Here is a 13,888-nt window from a genome sequence, read left to right on the forward strand (position 1 = left end):
TACAGGCAATACAATGGTACTAAATTCATATCTTTCAATAGTTACCCTGAATATAAATGGGCTAAATGCCCCAATCAAAAGACACAGGGTATCAGAATGGATAAAAAAACAAAACCTACCAATATGCTGTCTACAAGAAACTCATTTTAGACCCAAAGACACCTCCAGACTTAAAGTGAGGTGGGTGGAAAACAATTTACCATGCTAATGGACATCAAAAGAAAGCTGGGGTGGCAATCCTTGTATGAGATCAATTAGATTTTAAGCCAAAGACTATAATAAGAGATGAGGAAGGACACTATATCATACTCAAAAAATCTGTCCAACAAGAAGATCTAAAAATTCTAAATATCTATGCCCCTAACATGGGAGCAGCCAACTATATAAACCAATTAATAAAAAAATCAAAGAAACACATTGACGATCATACAATAATAGTAGGGGACTTTAACACTCCCCTCACTGAAATGGACAGATGATCCAAGCAAAAGATCAAAAGGAAATAAAGGCCTTAAATGACACACTGGACCAGATGGACATCACAGATATATTCAGAACATTTCATCCCAAAGCAACAGAATACACATTCTTCTCTAGTGCACATGGAACATTCTCCAGAATAGATAACATCCTGGGCCCTAAATCAGGTCTCAACCAGTATCAAAAGATTGGGATCATGCCTTGCATATTTTCAGACCACAATGCTCTGAAGTTAGAACTCAATCACAAGAGGAAATATGGAAAGAACCCAAATACATGGAGACTAAACAGCATCCTTCTCAAGAATGAATGGGTCAACCAGGAAATTAAAAAAGAATTGAAAAAATTCATGGAAACAAATGATAATAAAAACACAATGGTTCAAAATCTGTGGACACAGCAAAGGCAGTCCTGAGAGGAAAATATATAGTGGTACAAGCTTTTCTCAAGAAACAAGAAAGGTCTCAAATACACAACCTAACCCTACACCTAAAGGAGCTGGACAAAGAGCAACAAAGAAAGCCTAAACGCAGCAGGAGAAGAAAAATAATAAAGATCAGAGCAGAAATCAATGACATAAAAACCAAAAAAGTAATAGGATAAATCAAGGAAGTAGGAGCTGGTTCTTTGAAAGAATTAATAAGATTGATAAACCCCTGGCCAGATTTATCAAAAAGAAAAGAAAAGGATCCAAATTAATAAAATCATGAATGAAAGAGGAGAGATCACAACCAACAACAAAGAGATACAAACAATTAAAAGAACAAATTATGAGCAGCTATATGCCAACAAATTTGACAGTCTGGAAGAAATGGATGCATTCTTAGAGACATATAAGCTATTAAAACGGAACCAGGAAGAGATAGAAAACCTGAACAGACCCATCACCAGTAAGGAGATTGAAACAGTCATCAAAAATTTCCAAACAAACAAGAGCCCAGGGCCAGATGGCTTCCCAGGGGAATTCTACCAAACTTTTAAAGAAGAATTGATTCCTACTCTCTGGAAACTGTTCCAAAAAAAAAAAAAAAAAAATGGAAATGGAAAGAAAACTTCCAAACTCATTTTATGAGGCCAGTATCGCCTTGATCCCAAAGCCAGACAAGGATCCCATGAAAAAGAGAATTACAGACCAATATCCTTGATGAACACAGATGCGAAGATTCTCACCAAAATATGAGCCAATAGGATTCAATGGTACATTAAAAGGATTATTCTCTATGATTAAGTTGGATTTATTCCAAGCCTGCAAGGTTAGTTCAACATCCGCAAATCAATCAATGTGATACAATACATTAATAAAAGAAAGAACAAGAACCATGTGATACTGTCAAGAGATGATGAAAAAACATTTGACAAAGTACAGCATCCTTTCTTGATCAAAACTCTTCAAATTGTAGGGATAGAGGGCACATACCTCCATATCATCAAAGCCATCTATGAAAAACCCACCACAAATATCATTCTCAATGGAGAAAAACTGAGAGCTTTTCCACCAAGGTCAGGAACATGGCAGGGATGTCCATTATCACCACTGCTATTCAACATAGTACTAGAAGTCCTAGTCTCAGCAATCAGACAACAAAAATAATTAAAGGCATCCAAATTGGCAAAGAAGAAGTCAAGCTATCACTCTTTGCAGATGATATGATACTATATGTGGAAAACCCAAAAAACTCCACTCCAAAACTGCTAGAACTTGTACAGGAATTCAGTAAAGTGTCAGGATATAAAATCAATGCACAGAAATCAGTTGCATTTCTTTACACCAACAAGAAGATAGAAGAAAGAGGAGTCAATCCCACTTACAATTGCACCCCAAACTATAAGATACCTAGGAATAAACCTAACCAAAGAGGCAAAGAATCTATAATCAGAAAAATATGAATTACTCATGAAAGAAATTGAGAAAGACACAAAGAAATGGAAAATTTTTCCATGCTTATGGATTGAAAGAACAAATATTGTGAAAAAGTCTATGCTACCTAAAGCAATCTACACATTAAACACAATCCCTATCAAAATCCCATTCATGTTTTTCAAGGAAATGGAACAAATAATCCTAAAATTTATATGGAACCAGAAAAGACCTCGAATAGCCAAAGGAATATTGAAAAAGAAGGCCAAAATTGGTGACATCACAATTCCAGACTACAAGCTCTATTACAAAGCTGTCATCATCAAGCCAGTATGGTACTGGCACAAAAACAGACTCATAGATCAATGGGACAGAATAGAGAGCCCAGAAATAGACCCTCAACTCTATGGTCAAGTATCTTCAACAAAGCTGGAAAGAATGTCCAATGGAAAAAAGACAGCCTCTTCAATAAATGGTGTTGGGGAAATTGGACAACCACATGCGGAAAAATGAAACTGGACCATTTCCTTACAACACACGAAAATAGAATCAAAAGGGATGAAGAACCTCAATGTGACAAAGGAATCCATCAAAATCCTTAAGGAGACCACAGGCAGCAACCTCTTCGACCTCAACTGCAGCAAATTCTTCCTAGGAACATCGCCAAAGGCAAAGAAAGCAAGGGCTAAAATGAACTATTGGGACTTCATCAAGATCAAAATCTTTTGCACAGCAAAGGAAACAGTTAACAAAACCAAAAGACAACTGATAAAGGGCTAGTATTCAAAATCTATAAAGAGCTTATCAAACTCAACACCCAGAGAACAAATAATCCAATCAAGAAATGGACAGAGGACATGAATAGACATTTCTGCAAAGAAGACATCCAGATGGCCCACAGACATATGAAAAAATGCTCCACATCACTCCGCATCATGGAAATACAAATCAAAACCACAATGAGATACTACCTCACACCAATCAGAATGGCTAAAATTAACAAGTCAGAAAACAACAGATGCTGTCAAGGATGTGGAGAAAGGGGAAACCTCCTACACTATTAGTGGGAATGCAAGCTGATGCATCCACTCTGGAAAACAGCATGGAGGTTCCTTGAAAAGTTGAAAATAGAGCTACCCTATGACCCAGCAATTGCACTACTGGGTTTTACCCTAAAAATACAAATGTAGTGATCTGAAGGGGCACATGCACCCAAATGTTTATAGCAACAATGTCCACAGTAGCTCAACTATGGAAAGAACCTAGATGTCCATCAACAGATGAATGGATAAAGAAGAAGTGGTATATATATACAATGGAATACTATTCAGCCACCAAAAAAAAAAAAAAAAAAAAAAAAGATTTCAAAATGAAATCTTGCCATTTGCGATGTCATGGATGGAACTGGAGGGTATTATGCTTAGCAAAATAAGTCAATCATAGAAAGACAACTATCATATGATCTCCCTGATATGAGGAAGTGGAGATGCAATGTGGGGGAAAAGAATAAATGAAACAAGATGGGATCAGGAGGGAGACAAACCATAAAAGACTCTTGATCTCAGAAAAGAAACTGAGGGTTTCTGGGGGTGGGGAGAGGGGTAGGGAGAGGGTGGTGGAGTTATGGACTTTGGGAAGGGTATATACTATGGTGAGTGCTGTGAAGTGTGTAAACCTGGGGATTCACGGACCTGTACCCCTGGGGCTAAAAATACATTATATGTTTATATATTAAAAAAAAAAGGACATGTACTAAGTACCTACTATGTTCCAAGAATAGTTTAAGATCTTAATAATACAGAAGTGAAAAAAAAAAGTAAAATTTCTCCTTCACTTAATTTATCCTAATTAAGAAACACAGATGACAAAGAAAATGAGGAAGGAAAAATATACTATTTGCTCATCCAAGGAGTATATTTTGAGGGCACCAAGTGCTTGAGGAAGGCACTGTGGATTGACCAGTGAACCAAAAAGATGAAGATTCCAACCTAAGGTGAGAAAAGAGAAAGCATGTACATTACAATATGTCATGTGTTAGCTGGTTGTAAACTCTATGGAGAACAATAAAGCTTGGGAGATGGACAGAGCCTATCAGGTGGATGAGGATAATGATTTTAAACAGGGTCACCAGCAAAGCCCTCTGAGTTCATAACTGGACAAAGACTTGAAGGAAGTGAGCAAATTAGCTGTATGGACATCTGGGAGAGGAACGTCTGTGGGGAAGAAACAAAACAATAACAAATTTCCCTGAAGCAGGAGTGTGACTGGAACCTTAGATGAACTGCCAGGAGGCCAGTGTGGCAAAGGATAGAGTGGGAGACAATGTGGGACATGAAGTCAGGGAAGTAAGGGAGTGGTGGGGTCATGAGTCCAGTCTGTGTATCCCTTTGAAAGCCATTGGAAAGGCTTGGGCTTTCACCATGAGCAGAGTAAGAAGTTATTAGAATGCTTTTAGCAGAAGAGTTGCATGATCTGATGATTATACCTCTACCTTACAGATGAGGAAACAGATTCAGAAGGTTCAGCAGATTGCCTAAAATCACACAACTAGGAATTGACAGACCTGTGAGGAGAACCATATACTCTTTGACAGGAAAAGACAAAAGCAATTGGCCCTTTGTGTGGATGTCTTAGACTGGGGCGGGGAGGGGAGTTGGAATAAAGGATAAAACATACTATTTGCACTGGAAAAATGGATGGAGTAGATGAGAGGGTGGGGTCTATGAAGTACTATGATCCAGTGGATTCTTTTTGCAGTAATATATTAGGGAAACACAGAACCTCCCTGAATGCCTTTGTATCCTAAAATGCAAAGAAGAGGCAGTTGCTACTGAAAATGTCAGGGGGTGGTCCTTAAGACCAAAGGCAATTAAATAGCTCTACAAAGTGGTACATAAACCCAAGGGACTAGTGACCTTGTGTATGTTGCAAGAGAATAAATGGGTCATGGAAGGGTTGGCAGAAGTTCAAGGAAACTAAACCCAATGGATCATTCCAGGAGAAAGAGGGATATATGGGTAATAATTTTCCCTGGCCTCTGTAATTAAGAGTGTCCTAGTGCTGTCTTGCCTTGTGTTTCTGGCCCAGACACAGACAAGACTCTGATCCAGGTTGGAGTTGGGGTTCTCATATTTCAGTGACCAACATGTGCACACAGTGGGAAACCTCTGTGACTCTCCCCTCACATATGTGAAAACAGTCTTTGCTCCATAAATAATATTCTTTGATGACTTTCACTGGCTCCCCTTGTGATAGTTTTGGTGGGTTTGGGAAACAGAAAAGGAGTCAAGGATGAGACCAGGTGAGGGTGCTCCCTAGCGAGCCTGTTCAGTGGCCATGTGTTATAATGGAACGTGCCCTGGATGGAATTCAGAAATTCCTGTCTAATGTTTGCTCCTACCTGAGGAAATTTCTTTCCTCCTCTGTGGGCCTCAGTCCCAATATAGTGGGGCCAAGCTCTGTGCTTGGAAAGGCCCTTGCTAGCCCTCCATTCCATGTTTCTACAGTATAATCTCCTAACAGTCTAGCAGGAATCCCACATTGTCACTGGAATAATGGTTCAGAGGATCTCTGGCAAAATCTCAGACCTGAGCATGGAGTAGAGACACACACAGACATGGGATCTAAAGGAGGGGAATTCTGTAGTGTCTTCTCAGACACAGAAGTGAGATTTCTCACTGGATACCAATATGCCTGTGCCCTCCATCTCCCAGGTATCTGGCTTCTCACTTCCTCCTATTTATCTTCCACAAAAAAGGAGGGATCCAGATTTCGACCTTGAGTGCCTGCTGTCTCTGATCAAATACAGCTCCCAGGATGTGAGGAGATCTGGGCCCTGCCTTCAGGGATCCACATGTCAAATTGGGTACTTCCCTCTCTGGGTCTCCTGGTCAGAGTTGGGATACCATAGAGTTGAAATCTTGGTTTGGTTCATGCACTCAGAGGTACAACTTCAAACATGTAATTCATGTCAGGATGCATTGATGCTGGTATTGTTAGGGACCTTAAAATAATCTAGTACGTGTTTTCTGACGGTCCAAATGGTAAGTCCTAAAATGAGCTAACCAGGGGAGCTCTTAAAGATCAGAAGTTCTTCCTAAGAAGAACAGCCCATTAGTCCAGATGAATTAGCTATTGCATTGTGTTAAGGCAGGGGCCAGACCCCATGATATGTATTAATCCCCTCTACTTTAGAGATGCCATAATTCTGAATCTGTGTTTCTGTATTCTATGAATCCATGATTCTTTCTACATATTACCCTGTGAGTCTACCAGACTAATATTATTACATAATTCCATAGGTCTCTCTTTCTATGTGCTTGTGTCCAAAGAGATAAGTAGGTGCTTTTGGGAATAACCCTGTGACTCACCCTCACACAGATGACCCTCACAGTCATCTGACTTCTCCATACCTCAACTTCCCAGCCTATAAAATGGGTGGGGCACAGCCCCACACCTGTTTTGGTGGCTCGTGGAAACTGTATCTCTCACCAGAGATGTTAGTGCTTCCTGAAGATGTTAAACCCATTAGTGACAGCTTAGCCCCACAGAAGAGGAAGTGAGCCAATTAGAGCTCATGGATGGTTCAAGGTGCACAGATTGGCTAATAGTAGGATGTCATTGGCCATATGGAGGAAGGAGGTTGGATTAGGGTGTACTGTCATTGGAAAGAACACTCATTCATTCAATCATTCATTCATTGGTATAGTTAGTGTTCTCCAGATCCTCCAGTTGAGCCAGATGATATACAGTGAATGTGTCCACAGTTATAAATGCATAGAAATTATGGTCTAGTGGGAATGACTCCATGAATAGTGAGGGTATAAATACATTTCCTTTGTAGAAGAAGCCTCTACAATCTTAGAATATCATAGCCAGGAGGGGCTTCACTGACTATTTTATGATGGAAGAGAAAAAGCGTAGAGATAGCAGAACACATGGGAGCCACACTATGAGGCAATAACAGAATCAGAACTAGGCTGAGTTTCATTTGTGTTTTGAACTCTCTCTCTTGTTTTGTTGATGTGCCTTAAAATGATTGCCCTTCTATGGCATTTTCTTCTGTAGAGAGTAGGGTTGTCCCATCCTATGTCTGAGTTATAGGACTTCTTAATAACTGTGTCTGTTGGTCTGCTAAAAGGTATAGTTCTTAAAGCATCCTGTATTTCAACACTAAAAATAGCTGTTTTGGCAGAAAAAAAAAAAGAAGAAGAAATTTGGGTTCAAATTCTGGGTCTACTACTTTAAGCTATGTGAGCTTTGACAGGTTTTTAAAACTTATTTAAGACACTATTATGGAGACTAAATGTGATGAACTAACTATGTGATATGTATGGCCCCAGTAAAAGATCATTCTTATCCCATTGTTCTCATAAAACATCAGGCCTGGGTGCCAGCTGAGGTGGGACACAGAATAGGTAAATGGAACAACCTAACACCACTTTCATGGACAGTAGGTTTCACAGATGAAGCTATGGAGTGTTTCAGACACAGACGGTAGGTTTCACAGATGAAGCTATGGAGTGCAACAAGCCCACCCAACATAGGAATGATGGCGAAAGCAGGAAACTTTCCAAGTCTGGGTCAAAATCTCCCCCTTGCTTCCTCCAAGCCATTCAGGGGAAGACCCTGTAAGACCTGACTTGAGCTGGGGAAGTGTCTGAGGACTGGTGGGGGTTTGTCTTCTTTGCTGACAAAATTGGAAGCTTTAAGATTTATGGTCATGGAGAAATTGGGATCCATTATGGACAAATGTAGAAACACTTTTTCCTTACGTGCTATGGGGCCACAGTGGGGCTTGCACGACTGAACTGAGGGAGTGGTAGTTTGCAACTAGGGATTGGCTCAGGATCAAGATACCTTTCTGCATTGGGCAACTTGACATGGATCAGTGAGAAGAGCGTGGGCTCTGTAAATAAACAGGCCTGGGTTCAAGTGATACTCCATTGCCTACCAATGGGACTATCTTGGTGAAATAGTTAGGCCTCTGGTCTTAGTTTCCTTGTAAAATAGGGCTAGTATAACCTACCTCACAAGATGTGCTTAATATGTATTATTGCCATTTATCTTGCTGTATTTACTGCACTGAAGAAAGGGAAGGAGGCAGATATTCAGGGACAGAGTTATGTCCAGAAATAAAAGGCATCTTGTAGCAATAAAGACCATGGCTTATGAAGGCAGACTGCATGCATGTGAATTCTAGCTTCTTACCTAATTGCTTTGTGACAATGGGTAACTTCCTTAATCTTTTAGAGCCTCAGTTACAGGGTCTTCTGTAAATGTACACCCCTTATGAACTGTTTGGCACATATGAAGCATTCAGTTAAATGTTAGAGTTTACAATTGTTATCACACAGTGTTCATTTGGCTGGAATTCCCACTGTGCTGGTATCTAGGCCCAGTATTGAGGTCCAGAAAGGTGAGGATAAAGAGGTTATGGGGCATGCAAAGTTGAGGATGTGGGGTATAGGGCATGATAAACTGAGGAGAGACACCCTAGATATAGAGCCTGAGCTCTGAGATCATTAAGCACCCACCCAGTTTCCTAAATAAACAGAATAACCTGCCAGTCCATGGAGCAAACCTGGAGTTCTTGGCGGGGTTTGTTGCCATCCTGAGGCAGAGACCACTGGGCCCAGCAGCCCAAACCAGCAGGACCCACCATGGGGCCCCTCAGGAAGAATTCACTATTTAGGCTGAGGAGAGGTACAATATAGCTTTTGGCATGGTGTATGAAAAATTGAGAAGCTAACTGTATTTTGAAAAAGTCCTTGAAGACTCATGTGACCTAGAAACAGCTTCATAGGTACAGATCTCATAGGCATCTCCACTCTCATAACTTCTAGGAAAAGAAGGCTGAGTTGTTTCATGAAGAAGGTCAAAGGAATCATTTATCTTGTGTTCAGGAAAATTCAATGTCAAGCAGAGACATGCTCTGCCTCTGAGTGAAGAGCCAGGCATACTGGGGAGGAATCTCACCAATGCAGTGCCAGCCCTGGTCCTCGTGATCTCTTCTGCTTCATTCAGATGCCATTAAATTGCCTCACTGCCACCCTATAAAAGGCCTTCCTAGTGGCCAGCTCCTCAGATCCTTGGCCTCTCCCCGTCTTGCTCCTGTCAGTGAAGAAGGTAAGTCTATGCCTGGGTTAGGGATACAACTAGGAAGGAGAGGTGACATTGGGGTGGGTTGAAGGTGGTCAAAATGAGGCATGAGGGTGGCTGTTGAAGGAGCTAGGGTAGAGCTGGTGGGAAGTGCAGAGGCTGGGGTCTGAAGGGTAGAGGCAGAGGTACGGAACTAGAGCCAAGCTAATGGCCTTGTGTCAGAAGGGGTTGTCAGAGAACAACCATACTTTCTCTCCCTGATTGCAGTTGTGCAGTCCACTCATGTATCCATTTATGTGGGGAAGTGATAGTCCAGCCGGCCTGAAGAGCAAATGGTGGAAACTCAAACTCCAGACTTGTCATGCTCTGTAGGGCTCAACCTGAGACTCACATTGGTTCTGGGTCTACTGACAAGAACTTGCTTTCCCTGGATACTGCCTGGCCTGGCAGGAAGGAATAAGAAACTCAGTCCTGAGAGAGCTCGCAATGAGGGGAAATAATTTTCTAAGGAGAATCTGTAATACAGGCAACAAACTGAGTAAGAAAAGAGGAGGCTTGGAGAATTGGGTAGAAAAGACATCACTCCTTCCAGCCCTTCATTTTCCACTATGGTAACTGAGGCACATGTCCAGGCACAGGCACAAGAGCCAAGCAAGATCCCTGGCTTTGAGTTCACCCTATGTCAGGTCTGAGTGCCTGTGACCTTCCCAAAAGTGTTCCTGCTTACAGATCATTCTATTCATATGGGGTGCTGAGGGTTTCCCTGGAAACCTTCTAGTTCTAATGAGACTTTTCTTTTCAGATTTTACAAAACCACAGGAAGATGTGTGATCAGCAGAAGCAGCAACAGATCCCCCCGTCTTGCGTGAAAGGTTCTGGATTAGGAGCTGTGCAGAGTACCAAAGGTACTTCTGTGAAATGCACAGCTCCAACCCAGACCCAAACCTATGTGAAATGTGTAACTCCTTGCCAGACTCAGACCTATGTAAAATGCCCAGCTCCATGCCCAACTCAGACCTATGTGAAATGTGTAACTCCTTGCCAGAATCAGACCTATGTTAAATGCCCAGCTCCATGCCCGACTCAGACCTATGTGAAATGTGTAACTCCTTGCCAGACTCAGACCTATGTGAAATGCCCAGCTCCATCCCAGACAACCTATATGAAATGCCTAGCTCCTTGTCAGACATACATGAAGTACCCAGCTCTGTGCCAGACAACCTATGTGAAGTGCCCAACCCCCTGCCAGACCCAGACTTGCTATGGTCAGGGCCCTTCTCCTGGCCAGACCTACTATGTTCAGGCTCCTGCAAGTAACTTGACCACCTCATGTGGCGTACCTGATCCATGCTCTGCACCCTGTTCCACCAGCTACTGCTGCCTGGCTCCCCGGACCTTTGGGGTAAGTCCCCTAAGACGCTGGGTCCAACGGCCCCAAGACTGCAACTCAGGATCATCTGGCTGCTGCGAAGATTCTGGGTGCTGCAGCTGTGGGGGCTGCAGTTGTGGTGGCTGTGGCTCTGGGTGCTGCTGCTTGGGAATTATCCCTATGAGGTCCCGAGGTCCTGCATGCTGTGATCGTGATGATGACTGCTGTTGTTAAATACAAAAGAACCTTGCTCCACCGTCTGGAACATTCACCAGCCTCTGGCCCCCACTTCCTTATATTCTCAATGATGTAGAATCTCATTGCTTCACTGTGTACTTTGCTTCTCTATGAAGGCAGCCTGCTAGAGTTCGCGCTCTCCCCAAACTTTGGCAAGAATAAAGCTCTGAATGCAATTCATTGTGGTGTCCTGTCTATTTGGTCCATATTTCTACTTTTCTATCAGAAACTCTTCCTCTCTTCCTCTTGTTTCTCAACAAGAGGAAAGGTCTGAATGGACATGAATAAGCAGACCAAGCTGGAATAATCCTAGCCTGGGATTTTGGATCATTCTAGAATGCCCCTAATAAACTTCCCCATGCAAGTTAGCTGGAGATTTGGGGGTCAGAAGATGCCTTTTTCCTGCCCTCTGATGAGTGTAAGGAGAGTGATTGGCTATGCTTAGGCTCTCATGGTAGCATGATTGTTGCATGTGAACTCAGGGTTCAGCTTCCTGGATGTTGAAGGGTCTGTGAAACCAGATCTCTTCAGGAGCCTTAAGAAGATGCCCCTTGCTTGTGTGGGAGTGGCTCTATGGATTCCATTATCTCATCTGATGGGTTTGGCCCCCTGAAGCCCCAGAGGAAAGACCTGAGGGAAAGCATAGGGAACCACTCTCAGGTGGTTTCCATTCAGCAGGTGGAAACTCCCCACGTTAGCCAGGGAGACAGCCCCAGGAGTCAGCCTTTTGGCTTAAGCATCTGGTCCTGGGCTTCCTCACTAGCACTTCCCCCTCCATTACTTTGATAACCCGGGGGGTTTGGGGTGGGTTTTTATAGCTAGAGACTGTAAACCCACACAGCAAAAAGGAAATGAGTAAGGGATAAGTGCTCTTCAGCACAATCCCACAAACCCTGGTGCATGAGCAGAGGAGGCAGCACGTTTGGTGAATATGTAAAGGAACATTCCAACTAGAACTGGGAAGTTGAGTTCGTTTTTAAGCAACCTCTCTCGGGTTATGCTGGGGCACTTGTGATATATCATCTAGACTACTGTGCTGCCTTGGAACATCTAAGTCATGATCCCCCAAATCACACTCCATCCCTCCAGCCAAACTCACTGCAGCCAGATCACTGGGCACCATGATCTTCTCTTGTACCACCTAGTAGCTCTGGCAATGTTGGTCTCTGTGCTGCTCCTTCAGCAATGAATGTGGGCATGTAATGTTTTTATATTTATTAATTAAAAATCAGGTAAGTAGCACGAACTATGTAAACATTCAAATAGTACAGTTGATGTTTGAACAATGCAGGGGTTAGGGGCGCCAATCTCACCTATAGTCTAAAATCCACACTTCTGACTCCCCAGAAAGGTAACTACTAATAGCCTACTGTTCACCTTACTGATAAGATAATCAATTAACACATATTTTGTATGTTATGTGTGTTTTATACTGTATTCTTATAGTGAAGTGAGCTAGAGAAAAGGAAGTATTATTAAGAAAATCATAAGACAGAGAAAATACATTTATAATACTGTATTCATTGAAAAAATATATATATATAATTGGACCTGTACAGTTCGAATCCATGTTGTTTAAGGATCAACTGCATGACTTTTATAGACAAAAATTACTTTTTAATTTCCGATTCCATATTCTATTCCAGGGATGACCCTGGATTAGAGTTTGGATTAGATCTTTGTCTAGCCCCTCCATGGCCCAACATATGTAGAGAATGGATAGCATCCTAAAAGCCCAGCCCAGCACTGATGTGTCAGTAAAGTATTGCTGGGAATCCATTTTATAACTCATAATAAACTTCTAAAATTCCCATTTTCTCTCCTCTTCGATTCTCCCATATCCTGAGCACAGATGCTCAAGTTTCCTTCCCTGAAAACCTCCAAATCCTAACATCCAGACAGTGTAGCTTCTTTGTCTCCTTTTCCCTTGCCACCCCCTCAACCCAGCAGACCCAAGTCTGGTCCTGGTTGTGTAGCCTGAGCCTCCTTGGCTGATTTGCTAGTTTTCTCTATCCTTTGCCCAATCCTGGGATTCTCCTTTCCAGAGGAACTCACCCAGGAACAAACCCCTCTCCTTTTCCCCCAGCTGTCTAGCTCTATGCCATTCTGTTCATTTTGTACAGGGAAGAGAGAAGAGAATATAAAGCTTAAAAGGCAAACACATAATTCTCTTGGTACAGCGTGTAAGTAAAAGAAATGTAGAAGAAAGTAAACACATGCATTAGTAAATGTCAACCCATTACATATCCTGAAGATCGCTCTATGATGACCTATTTTCATTTAATAGTGAATATTCAACTCAATATTGAAATTTAATTGAAATATTCAACTCAAATTTTGGTTAGTACATATAATTATGTCTTTTTCTCTTTGTTGTTGGCTTTCTGACATTTCTGTTGTGTGGCTAAGCAGTGATATATTTAACCAAACCCTATTGCCCTTTCTGACATGTATTTTGATTTCTCTTTCTTTTTCTCTTCATTTTTCTTTCTCTTGATTTTTGCTTCACTTTGTCTGTCTGTCTCTTTCTCATTATTGTATGAGTTGCTGTTAAGGTCTTTATAAATATTTTAAACATTTTATATTGAAATTTGAAAGTATAGAAAAGTACACAAATCATAAGTTCATCATTCAGCAAACACATCTCTATAACTACCACCTAGACCCAAGAAAGTTAGTGTCATGTTGAAATCAAATCAAAGTCTCTGATCCCCAAAGAGCAGGGCACTAAGTTTGGACGCATGAGGTGGAGCAGAATAGAAATATCCTCCTACAACTCCAGAGCTTTGGAAGAGCGCTGCTTGTGTGCCAGGGATGTATATGTAGGAAAGTCCCTGTGAGGA

At 41.8% G+C, this 13,888-nt stretch overlaps 1 protein-coding gene across 1 annotated transcript; it reads left to right on the forward strand.

Annotated features, from left to right (window-relative positions):
• The first annotated feature begins 9,415 nt into the window (after positions 1-9,415).
• On the forward strand, positions 9,416-11,219 carry C10H1orf68 (chromosome 10 C1orf68 homolog). Its single transcript, XM_032303181.1, has 2 exons — positions 9,416-9,466; positions 10,242-11,219. The coding sequence occupies exon 2, from the start codon at positions 10,263-10,265 to the stop codon at positions 11,040-11,042; it is 780 nt and encodes a 259-aa protein (XP_032159072.1). The 5' UTR covers positions 9,416-9,466; positions 10,242-10,262; the 3' UTR covers positions 11,043-11,219.
• Positions 11,220-13,888: the final 2,669 nt, after the last annotated feature.

Source organism: Mustela erminea, chromosome 10, assembly GCF_009829155.1.
Source record: "Mustela erminea isolate mMusErm1 chromosome 10, mMusErm1.Pri, whole genome shotgun sequence".
NCBI lineage: Eukaryota > Metazoa > Chordata > Mammalia > Carnivora > Mustelidae > Mustela > Mustela erminea.